Source organism: Herpailurus yagouaroundi, unplaced genomic scaffold, assembly GCF_014898765.1.
Source record: "Herpailurus yagouaroundi ecotype Mexico unplaced genomic scaffold, PumYag 159, whole genome shotgun sequence".
NCBI classification, from domain to species: domain Eukaryota; kingdom Metazoa; phylum Chordata; class Mammalia; order Carnivora; family Felidae; genus Herpailurus; species Herpailurus yagouaroundi.
In genome coordinates, this window is record NW_024412400.1 from 60,986,627 (window position 1) to 61,000,110 (window position 13,484).

Below are 13,484 nucleotides of genomic sequence, written 5' to 3' on the forward strand. Positions count from 1 at the left end.
TATTCAACCTATAGTTTTTTCACCTAATATAATGCCCAAGAAATACAAATAATATCTCGATGGTAATTTTCCGTGTCTCTTCACTAAGAAACCATAGCCAGGTGTAGATAGAGAAAATGCCTTTCAGGGCCCACGGTCAGTCTCAGATACAAGAATCCTAGAGATGGTTTTAGTCTGATGTTCTCTGAGTCTTAAAGTGAACCCTTTATCTTCCACTCTGCTTCTTTAGGAATTTCCTTAGATTCACCTTCCCTTGTGTTTGAAGATTGACTATAAAGAGAAGAAATGTAGCTCTGGGCTTGGAAGAGACATAAACAGGCTGTGCTGCCTAATCTGATTCCAGTTTAAGTTGTCAGAGGAATTCGTTTTTGTCTCTTCCTGTCCAGCTTAGCCTCTCAAACAAATACTTTAGAGTTAGGGCAAAAAGTCATATCTTAAAAAAGCATTTGCATTTTTTCTGGAAACTCCTAAGAATCTAGGCATGCTGACCCCTAACATTTGTTAGTCCCTGGAAAGAATATAAATGGAGGCCCACATACCATATGCCCAAGTAATAAAGCTGTAAATCAAGCCAATAATTTAAAGAAAATATGTCTATTCTCCCACTGCAATAAATAAACCTTCATAATAACCTGAAAGGTCAGGTTTGAGTTTACAATACTTGAATTCACTGGGTTTCTGTAACAATAGATGACAGCATAAGGAGAGCCAGTCCCTTGTGCCCTAAAGGAGGTAACGCATTCCTTTTTTCCTCTATTCCTGCCTCTACCGCACCCTAGGAAGGATCTGGTTACATGCTTATCTCAATCTATAAATCTAAGCTCCATCTATGTTCCTGCAAAAAAACAGTCCTTTGGCCCTTCCTTGGGTTTTGGAGTGGGCCCTATAGCTGCGCATTATTTCCCAGAGAAAACAGACTCTAGGAATGCCCTACATATATGTTGGAAGTAGGCTTGGGCTGTTTAGAAAGTGAATTGTGGGCTTTCAGGTATCCAGAACTTGGCTTAGAAGATAGAGTCCCAAGCTTTGGATGGGCATAACCCTTGGTTTTGCAGACTTTGACTCCTTGGAGAGATAGCATAGACAGAAGAGGTTTATAACAGGGGACCCAAACTTTCTTGCCTGGTTCTAAGGGTGATATTGAATCTAGGGCAGCAATAGGCAACCAGCCAGGAGAAGGTCCGGGAGTTGGGTCCTGTTTCCTAATACCACCACCCAATTTCAACATTTGGGTAAGTATTCTTTTGAGTACATCAGTTGTTGGCTATGTTAGATGATGGCAGGGAATTTGAGAACATCAAATTAGGACCTCAGGATCTGTTAAAGACTAGAAGAAATCATTTCTGGGTATAGCCATGATAAGCATTGAGAGTGGAGATTTCAAATGAATTGTTTATAAAAAGAACTATAACTGTAGCACACATCATATTGCCCTACTTACTAAATTAGTCTAATTAAGATCTAACTTTCTAATCCCAAGAGTGGACCGACAGAAATTACTTTTTCCCCTTTAATTAAGTGGGAACTTACATAGAGACACACGTGAGACAGTACTCATCAGACACAGTCAACCTTGAATTCTAGTTCTAATTTCTCCCATTAGCTAGAGGAATAAAAGACAGAGTACGTGGCCAAAGAAGAGCTGGGTATCACATTTTTTCAGCACCCTCTAGGTAGGACTCATGGGGAGTGGGTCGTATTACTAAGAAAACAGATCCATGTTTTCACTGTTCTAGGAGAGGTCCATCATTGCATGTCAGACCAGATGGTCCATGTCCCACTGACTCAGTCTGCAAGGAAAGGGTGGCCTTGAGGCTTTCCATTTTATGAGTGTGATTGAATGTAGTTCTAACATCACCAACAGTGATGGGATGATCCGACAGAGAGCATTCTGGACAGAATACTACTTTAGCAATTGATCCTGGGGCTAAAAGCCAACTCTATGCTTCCAGTGCAGACCTACGGATATCCACGGTTATTTTCTCAGGTTGCACCCATTTATATATATATATATATATTGATTAACTTAGGTTAGAGTCTGGGGCCCAAGGAAATAAATTTCATTACAATGTAGCAATTGCTTAGAGAGCTTCAAGCTTCATAAGGAAAACTGTCCAGGAGATTTCTATCAAAACAGTCAACTTACAATGTTATTTGTGAAAAGAGTCTTTACACCAATTACTAAAATTGTGGTGATCATGTACTGAAATCATGAGGCACTGTGATTGCCTGAGTGATTGGCTGAAATACTGAGTAGGGTAACTAAGTTTCCTAGAGATAAGTAGAAATCTGCTAGATATATTTACATATCTCATTTCCGCTGAAAGGCAGTGTTTGTCCAGTTTATAAGGCACTTTTCTGAGAGCTAACATATTCTTTAATGAGCAGCAGCTCATAACTAGCTCTAGACAATAACTATCCTGAGCAGAGCTCAGCATATGACCTAAACTGGGCCAACCAGATTATTCTAAGCATTTGGAATTGGACTAAAATGATGATGGCTTGGCTTGTAAACATGAGAATTTATGTGAGACCTATTTAACCACATGCATGAGACAGCACAAACACCAATCTACAGACACATGAATTTATTAGGATCCCAGAGAGAAGCAAAGATGTGGAACCATAATGTTTTAAAAGGAAGGAGAATAATTTAATAACGTCCTGAAGATTTGATGTTGGTCACTTCTGTGTTCTGGTCCCTCCAGAAACTTGGGTGCAGTTTCTCCCTGGGTAACCAAAATATCCCTGTATTCTCAAATAAATCCCCTTTGCTGTTTCAGCATGGTAGATTTCTATAGCCAAAGAGCCTTGACTAAACATTACTTGAATTTCATGAATTTCTCATTTACCTTGCAAAGATCTCTGCAAACACTGGGAAAATAGAAATGAGTTTTGCTTTTCTCTTAATGCATGTTCTGTTAAAAAACATTTTCTATTTTCTAATTTCTCAGGAGGGGGAGATAGATAGATAGATAGTAGATCAATCTACACACACACACACACACACACACACACACACACATACATATCCACACACATATGGATGTTTTTTGTTTTTTGTTTTTTTAATTTACGTTGATTCTCCATAGCCCTCCCTACGGCTATATTCTGCTCTATAGTACATCTGTTCTGTCATGTAAAAGACTTTAGAGCTATTCTGTTTCCTTTTCTGATGTGAGAAAAATATTGGGGAGGGACTGTAATACTTGAAATAGTTATCCACATTGTGACCATATCTCTGACTGTGATGTGTCTTTTTCACAGTGTCATATACTCCTGTTTTCCCAGACTCATGCTTCCCCATCTCCCTCCCATTAGTCACCTAGATTTTTTTTGTTGTTGTTTAATGTTTAACTGTCTTATGCCATTATGGCCTATATAAATGTATACTAGGGGTTCTCAAACTTTTTGGTCTGAAGAAATCTTTCCATATTTAATCGCTTAGCGTACCAAAGAGCTAGATATTTGTCATCTTAGGAAATAAAACTGAGCACTTAAAAATAAATTCATTTAAAAATGGCAGTAATGAAATTATTACACATTTACATAAATAATATATTTTTATTTTAAAAACTGCGTTTTCCAATTTGAAATAGAGTTTCAGAGAAGAGTAGTATGTCTTTATATTTTTCATATTTCTTTTATGCCTTTATTAATTGATGACATCAGTAGCCTTATACCTGCCTCTTTGTTCAATCTGTTGCAATGGCATACATATTATAGCCCATGGAAGCTTTGCTGTATACTCATAAGAGACTTAGAGTGAAATGGGCAAATAGCTTCATGATATTATTACGAAAATAGTTTGACTTCATAGAGTCTCAGCCACTTGGAGAAGTATTGCTACGAATTACACAATTGCAACATTAACCTAACAATCAAGAAGTAAACAACTAAATATTTTAACAAAAAATACCTTTTTGTTGTGGCTTTTAGCTGAACCAACCAAATTCACATATTTGAGGCATCCTATACCAATAACTTCTGAAGGGAAAATCTCATTCTTATTTTAATTTTGCTGACACATAAAATACTTTGGGGAAATTTAAATTGAATCTGAAAAAGCTTAAATTCCTATGGTAACCTGCTCTGTTAACTTTTCATCATCACGTAGGTAGAATGAATAAATTAGTAAGTGACTTACTTAAATGCCTTAGATGACTAACATTACTTTTTCCTTTGAACACCTACATATAGAAATGGATGTTTCCAGCATTTTTTTACTTTTGATATATTTTTATCCTAACCTACTGGTATAATAAGTATGTAAGTAAATATACTAGTCAAATTCAAATCACAGAATTCTACAAATCTCTAAAAGGAGGAGAATGTATGCTGAGAATATATGCTGTGATTTGGTATATCTGAGAAAGCTCAAACACGTCAACTTTTAAATTCTTTCTTCCATAATCTCTAGATAATTTGATCAAATAAAAGGTTCTTCTTATAATCTTTTGAAAAGGCACCAGAGCAGAACTCACTTAATCATATTCCATCTATTCTTAAATGATTATCTCCATGCTAAATTCAATATTTACAAAGATATCTAAAGTTATCTCCTTGTTCTCCAGGATGCACATGTATAACCCTTCAAGGTGATATGAAAGTAAGGAAATCAAGTTAAGGATGAGGCTGCCTCAACTGCAACAAATCATTGCACAAGGCAATGGGAAAGAATATGTATCTATAGTTTCACTACCAAGTTCCATATTTTTGCTTCTTTCTTCCAAGAAGTGATGGCATGGTAGAGACAAGGAAAGAAAATGAGGATATAGAATTAAATATGTAAATATTTATAATGACTTTAACAACCAGCAGAAAAAGCAATTGGTCAGCAGTTTCCAGAAGTTCTTTCAAGACTGAACCCTTCTTTATACAAATCATATTCTCCACTTTCATGTTATTATCATCTGTATATAGTTGAATTTTCTGTCTTTGATCTCAAAAAGATCAATCTGACCTACAAGTAATTTTATGACTATTAAAATTCAATTCTCTTTAAAGTCAGACAACAAAATCCAGAATCACAGCAACATACTAACAACAATTACAGTGCCCAGCATCCAATCACAGTGCTACAAATGCAAAAAAAAAAAAAAAAAAAAAGCAGAAAATGTGATCTATAAGTAAAAGGAAAATCAATCAATAAAAAAACAGACCCCCAAACAACAGTGATTATAGATTTAGATGACAAGGACTTAAAACAGCTATGAAAATACATTCAAGATTTTAAATAAATATAGTAAGTATTAAACCTAAATAAAATTAGGAGGAAAATGGAAGATATTTTTTAAATGAAACTTCTAGAGTTAAAAAATATATGTAAAATGAAAAATCTTACTGGATGGAACTCAGTGAAGATTAGACTCTATGGAAGAACAGATTAATGAACTCGAAGACATTACAGTGGAAACTATGCAAACCAGTGCATGCAGAAAAACGTGAACAACATTGCAGTGTCCTGTGGAGGGTTGTGATACAGTCTACCATGCCTGTAATTCCAGTACAGAAGTGGAGAGAGGAAAGAAAATAGTTTTTGAAGAATAATGGCCAAAAATGTTCAAATCTGATACTAACTCTTAGCTGATGGGTCCAATAAGGACAACAACCCCAAGCGGGATAAACACAGCGAAAATACAACCACAGCATGTTCTAATAAAATTGCTTAAAAGCTGGTAGAGAACAGAATCACATTACCAAAGAAGACACCTTGATGGTGGATTTCTCAGCCTCCAGAACTGTCAGAATTAAATGTGTTTAACCACCACCCTGCCCAGTGTATGACATTTTGTTGTAGCAGCCTGAGCTAAGACACAATACCATAGAGATAAAGCCATGGAACCCCTATCTCAACCATGAATTGGCAACCTCCAAACTTCTTTTACTTGACAGAAAAATAAACGTTTGTCATCTTAGGCCACTTTTTCTTGTCACTATTACAGTTAAAACACATCTTACTGTATACAATTATCTACAACTTTGGGGACCTCATATAGACTGATAAGGCAAACGTACCTGAATTGTTGGCTCTAACAAAGTTCTTTATTTATTTCAGTTCGAGGTCTCCTCATTGAGCAACTGCCAGAATACAACAGAGTCCTAGGTCCTATGGGAAACATAAAGATGAATAAGACTCCATTATGGTACAATTAAAACTATGCAAGTCTTCCTGGGCCCGCTGTTCCATGATGGTGGACTATTATGATATAAGGGGAGAGTTAGTGGAAAGAAGTAGCAATTGAGAGAAACTTGGATGACATTTTTAGAAAAGGAAATATTTGAACTAGGTCTTGAAGCAAAATTGGACCTTTGACAGACATTTTGCAGGAGGGGATAGAAAACATTTCCAGGTAGAGGAAGCAGATTTAACAGTCACCCACCCAAAGTGAGAGATTGGAGATGTGCTGCATAACCAAGCACCAGGTGAGTAAAGATTAGTCTAGAAATGTGGGATTAAATTATGGAAGACCTTGAATATTGGCTGCAAAGTCTTGCTTTTATTCTTAATGCAATAAGGAGACATCATCTTTATAATTCACTTACTTTTTTGAAGTTTTTTTTTTTTTTTAATTTGAGAGTGAGAGATCGAGAGATAGAGAGCAAGCAAGGGAGGGGCAGAGAGAAAAGGAGACAGAATCCCAAGCAGGCTCCACGATGTCAATACAGAGCCTGATGGGGGGCTTGAACTCACGAATCGTGAGACCACGACCTGAGTTGAAATCAAGAGTTGTCTGCTTAACCAACTGAGCCACCCAGGCACCCCTCACTTACCTTTTTTATTTGAATTTTTAACATAGTCTTTTCTCATTTGCCTCTTTCTTCATTGAATCTTGTATTTTTGTAGCTTCTATACTATTTTATTGAATATCAGATTATTCTGAACATTAGCAAAGAAACCTTCACAGAAGAGAAGCAGTCTACCTTATTTCAGGGGTTCGCAGGGTAGCTTTCCTGACTGGAAGCATCAGAATCACCTGGAAACTTGTTAGAAATGCAAATCCTTAGGACCCAACCAAGACCTACCAAATCAGAAACTTTGGAGGTGGAGCCCAGTCACCTTTAACAAGCCCTCCAGGTGAATCTGATGCACGTTAAAGTTTGAGAATTGCTGGCTTGGCGACTAAGAGGTGGGATTTGGAGTCAGAGAATCAGAGTTCAGGTACTAATTCTACCATTTATACTCCATGAGTATCCTAGAGCAAAGTTTTTTCACCTTTTGATTCCAAATGTCTCATTTTATAAAGGGTGGGACAGAGATAGGAGGATTACATAAAATACCGTATATGCACTACTCAGTGACAGTAAGATCTCTACAAATGTAAGCTGTAGTTAATTACTAAATAGGAACTTAACTGGCCCCAATTTTTCTTTGTATACTTTCATGGACATAAGGATATGAATAATGGTACACAAATACTTCAAATTTAATATGCATATATAATCCAAAAGAAAAATCTGTTTTGGTCTCCACAAATGTCTATGGAGAATTCCTCAGAGCAGCTTTTCTTCTGTCATTTTCTGTGAAGCATTGAAAACATGCTTTTAAAGATCATTAGTAAGCCTATACCCTCATCCCTTACAAGTAGGTATAATTTTTATATCAGTCAGAAGTCTGTTTAGGACAAAGCTTTAAAGAAGATACCCTCAACCTTTAGCTCCCCATCTCTGCCACACACACACACACACACACACACACACACACACACACACACACACAGTAACTAGAAGTTAAAGGCTGCTTTTTTGCTTTTTTATTATGGAAAGGGTCTCATTCAAGACAGCTGTGTAGCAGTCAGCAAAGCACCCCATTCTGAATTTTACATCCTTTCCTCTCTTTTGATGAAGATATATTTTTACTATGACACTGAGCAATTTGCATGGCAAAATTCACTGGAACATCAATCCTAAAGTTCTTTCACAGAACTAAGAAAATTGAAATAGCATTCCAGAACTTTACCAGGTGTCAGGCACCAGGATGAGAAAACATACACCACGGGCTAATCCATGGAAAACATGTGTTAAGAACAAAGTTGTATTATTTCACGGAGTGAAATACCTAGTTACCTAGTTCCTATGGCTTAACACTATATGGTGTATCTCTTGCTCCCAGTAGAGTCCAGTGTGGCAATCCATGGTCAGTGCTGGCAGCAGAGGATAAGACAGATGTGATCCATGCAATCATTCAGAAACCCAGGCTGATGGAGCCTCTGCCATCTTCCAGATGTCTTATAAGACTTTCATGGTCATATACAGTGTTGATATACAGCCAGCAGAGTGGATGGAAGAGAAAGAAAAGGAGAGAAACTTGCTTTGTAACTACCGCAACCAGAAGTAACACATGGCATTTCTGCCCATATTCTATACGCTGAGAATAGACCAAGCAGTCTACCAAGTTTAAGAGAGATGTGAATGTAGTCTCTGGCTGGCTGTTGGGTCAGTATACACATGGTCTACTTTTGAAGTTATTACAGGCAACCATTGTACTAAATATTTCCACAGGTTAACAAACTTTCCTGCCTTCCAGCCTGCTGTGTTTGTGTTGCTGCTGCTGCTGCTGCTATCAACTTCAAATTGTTCCACATACTTTGGGTCTTGTTATGGAAACACCCCATTAAAAATACCAAATTAACTTACTATTGTCACTAACAACCCCTTCAATGTCAGTGAGACTGTAACTCTTGTTCATGTCACATTGCAATACCAGTGGGTGTTCCTGGTTGCTTGGGCAGCAGAGAGGATCTACAACACACAGTAACAGAGGCACCCAGGCTAACAAAGGCTCTGTCACCTAAGTAAAGCCCCCAGGGTCAGCGCTTGACATCTTCAGCATTGAGGTCTAGATGGTACAAAAGAGAGCAGTGAAAGAGGGGTACTTGTTTCTTAATCATTTGGGCTCACAAGTGAAACACTCACCTCCACTCAAATTCCATGGGTGGGAACCAATGGCAAGGGCCCACTCAGATAAATACAATGATGGATGAAATATGGTTCCCAGCTCATCCACCACTGTCCAGCAGTAGCTCTACACTGAGGAAGTCATGGTCAAAAATCTTCACTAGGGCACCTCAGTTGGCTAAATGTTCGACTCTTGATTTTGGCCCAGGTCATGATCTCATGTTTCGTGAGTTCAAAGTCTGCACTGGGCTTCAAACTGACAATGGGGAGCCTGCTTGGGATTCTCTCTTTCTCTCTCTCTCACTCTCCCCGCCCCTCCTCTCCCCCACAAAACTAAATAAATAAGCTTTAAAAAATCACCAGATACAGGTCTCTGCCACAAGAGTGAAATGTTTTATATGTATTCTGTTTTTAAAAATTGAACCTCGGGGCGCCTGGGTGGCTCAGTCGGTTGAGCATCCGACTTCAGCTCAGGTCATGATCTCACAGTCTGTGAGTTCAATCCCTGCATCGAGCTCTGTGCTGATGGCTCAGAGCCTGGAGCCTGCTTCCGATTCTGTGTCTCCCTCTCTCTCTGCCCCTTCCCTGCTCATGCTCTGTCTCTCTCTGTCTCAAAAATAAATAAAAACATTAAGAAAAAAAAATTGAATCTCAAACCTATAAATAGACAACTGTAAATACATTAAGGACAAGGTAACAGAGCAAGATCCTAGTGAGAGGCACATCCTGGAATTTTTGTTTTATGAAAACTCTAACCGCTTGTGGACAATGATGATCAAAAGGCATTATTCCAGAAATGTGTTTTCACTGAGAAGTCTAAGATTTACAAACATAGGACTTTGGAATAAAGACTTAAAATAAGATTTGTCCAACCCTTCACTGTACTGGTGAGGACATCGAAGCCCCAGAGAATTGAGGTAGGTGACAAGCTAACAATACAATTTTAGAAAGTGAAAAATGTCTCATCTTTCATTTCCTTTATATTATACCATCAGCATCAAAAAGAGAAAGAAAATAAAACGGGTTTTGACCCTAGAATTTCAGACTTTATTTAGAGTTGATCACACGTGAAGCCAGGAAAAGAGAAATGCAGGGGGGAAAACAACAACAACAACAACAACAACAGAAACAACAACAACAAAAAACCTGCTTTACAAACAAACAGATTATAGTAGGCCCACTTTTCCATCCTATGCATGGAGTCAGTCTCAGGATCCCCAGCTCAGGGGTCAGCCGCACACTGGGTGTATCTCAATGGTCTGAGGCTATCCAGTGAGAAAATACCTTATTTCCAGAAGTCCAAATCACTGACTTCTAATGAAATCTGCCTAATTTTTCTCTGTGTATTTCAAGTTTTCCAGATCATTATTACGCAATTTATGAAATTCTATAAATCTCACCCCAAAACAGAAATCTCAGGTCTTTGACCCCAAGGTCCCACTCCCCGATATAGTATACTCTTCACCCTAAAATATACCATGAATTATAACTATGTGAAGTCAAGAAACCCAATTCCAAAGTTCCCCCCAAATACTACTATGGCCATTTTGCCTCAAGGAGGAAAAAAAAATGTATATGTGATATGTATGTGATGCATTAGACTTTTTCAAGGGGTATTTATTTGACAATATTTTTATCCTACATAGACTATGGACTGTTGTGAATCTTAAAGATTGTATATAGCTTGGCAAAGAAAATGATTTCATACTTATGTTATTTAATATATATATATTTATATTTTATAAATATGTTCCAGAAATTTCTAACCTTCGTGATATGGACCTATAATAACTACTGAGTTAATTTCCCTGAAGGTAAAGATTACAGGTTTTAATCTTGAAAGTGCTATGGCAACTATGTTTCTTGAACCTGGAAGTGGGGAAAGAGGGGATTTTCAGCTTGAACCCACACCAGAAAGCTACTCCTTCTTCTATAAGGAGCTTAAATGCTCTCCTTTTGAAACCCAAGTAACACCTACCAGATGCAGAGCATGAAATCAGGGAAGAAAAACATTTGACAGTGCAAAATCAGGCTCTATAGGAGGGAACCTGAGGCAGATATTTGGCAGATCTTATTCAAGAAAAGCAAATACATTAGAAACATATTATGAAAATATCTACTTAACTTAAAACTTGGGCAGTCAACTTATTACATAGTCTCATTTATAAAACCCTTCTTATTTCCTTACCCTGTTTTATTTGTTCACTGGTTATTGTTTTCTGCCATCAGTAAAATGTCAGCTCCATGAAGGCAGAGACCCCGTTAGATTTGTTCACTGGTATATCCCTGGTACCCAGAGCAGTGCCTGGAACAGGGTGGAAGCTCAGTTAATAGTTCTGGAAAGAACAGATCAATCTCCAGAGCAACCTGACATGCATGTTACACATGGAAGAGGATCCTAAGGCTCACACAATCCAAAGGAAACAGGAATGTGGACAGACCTGAAGACAACCACTGTCCTCTAACAGCTTATTACTCTCTTCTTCCTTAATCGAGGAAGCGTATTTTTAAACCAGCTCCGTGATGAGCAACAAATTTGTGGCATATCATTAACATATAGATTAGCATTTACTGTGCTATAGGTTAAGTAAGCTCAAGTTGACAGTCTAGAAAAAGGAACATTGCTTGCAATTATGTTATAGTTTTATGCAATCATAATTAATTATAAAGTTGTCTTCATAATGTCTTGAGTATTGTTCTAGATTCTTCTGTAGATAGAAACCTAGACTTTGGAGACTAGTCAGCACAATGTTTTAGGGGGAAGATCTGTACCACTTGGAAGGACTTAGGTAGAAGGGAATATGACTCAGTGATTATGGTCACAAGCTTCTAGTTCAGATATTCTTGTCTTCAAACTTGGAAATACTTTAAAGGCCACCATATTTATTTGCTTTATTTCTGTGACTAAGTTTTCTCATCTGGAAGATGGGTAACATTATTCCACAGGGTTTTTAGTATGTTTAACATAATGTAGATAAAATACCTATTTCGGTGCCTAACAGGTGATTAGGCTCAACAATGGGTTGCCACTATCATTAAATTCTCTACCAAGAGCTGCCTAGACAAACAAACAAAAGGACACTTTACAGTATTAACATCAAAATGGAAAAACAATGAAATGTGTTCTAGTAAATCATTGGAATGTAGCATTGTTTTGAATATTTGGATCTGACATTTGAGAGTAGGCAGAGAAAGGGTTCTGCATTTAATCTTTATAGATTACAATCTTGGCCCTAATACATCTGTCATTCAGTGTTACAAAATCTTGGAAGGTCAGCTTCCCTAAATCACACTAATTTAGCTGCCACTTTCATGCATAGGAAAATTTTATAAAAGTTCTCATTATTTTGCTTTCTTATACATGTTTAAAGCATAAATCAGAAGAAAAAAAAATTGATATACCCCAAAAGGTATTGAAACAATGGCAAATAGTAAATGTAATACATGGACTTACAATTAAGATTTTTCTCTTTGCTCATTTGTTTCTTAAATTCCACATGTGAGTGAAATCATATGGTATTTGTCTTTCTCTGATGCATTTCACCTGGCATTATACTCTCTAGATCCATCCATGTCATTGCAAATGGCAAGATTTCATTTTTTGTATGGCTGAATAATATTCCTCCACTATCTATATCTATATCTATATCTATATCTATCTATCTATCTATGTATCTATCTACCTATCTTATGTATAGATATATCTCACATCTTTATCCATTCATTAAAAGAGAGGAAGAAAGAGACAGATAGAGAGAGAGACAAACCAAGAAATAGACTCAACTATAGAGAACAAGCCGATAGTGACCAGAAGGGAGGTGAGTGAGGTGATGAGTAAAATAGGTAATGGGAATTAAGGGGTGGATTTGTCATGACCAGCACTGGGTGATGTATGGAATTGTTGAATCACTATTTGAATACCTGAAACTAATACAACTCTGTATGTTAACTAACTGGAATTAAAATAAAAACTGAAAAAAAAACCAAGATTAAGATTAGCAAAATACTTAAAGTGCATCTACAGTCATAGATACTAGATCTCTGTACCTTAAATGGCACCTGGAGAGACACACACCAGGCCCACTCTCTCTCTTGACCTTACTTCTACATGGTCTGGATAACGCTGCTGTGCCTGGAGGTCATATGGTCAGTTTTTGAGGAATACAGAGACTTTGATATCTAAGATAGAAATTTGATGAGATTGTTCTAACACACTAACATTTTATGTAAGTTCTCCGCTTTTGATTCATATAGACTTTATAAAACATACAGAAAGACCAGAAACATTAAATGCACAATTTCATTTATTAATAATTTCCCTTATTCATTAGTACATGTCTGTATTAGTACAGATTAATACAGATACAGTTAAAACAGAAAAAAGATGTGTAGGAAGTATTTGCAAGATGATGCTATTTTGCTGATCAACTATTTTTCAGGAATCATCTTATATTCTGAGGCTGTGTTTTTCATTCACAGTGAATCCAAATCTCTTGCCTTCATCTTTTGGGTGTCAGGATTTGTCACCTTTCCCATAAATAAAATTGAGTCTAGGAAAAGAAAAAAAAAACCCTAGGAACTACTGG

General features: G+C 37.1%; 1 protein-coding gene across 1 annotated transcript in view; it reads right to left on the minus strand.

The window, feature by feature from the left end:
- Positions 1-13,184: 13,184 nt before the first annotated feature.
- SERPINI2 (serpin family I member 2) overlaps positions 13,185-13,484 on the minus strand; it is a 34,108-nt gene continuing 33,808 nt past the window's right edge. The window contains exon 9 of the mRNA XM_040480674.1: positions 13,185-13,448. Within this exon, the coding sequence (XP_040336608.1) occupies positions 13,372-13,448 (77 nt within the window). The 3' untranslated portion in view covers positions 13,185-13,371. The remainder of the gene's footprint in view (positions 13,449-13,484) is intronic.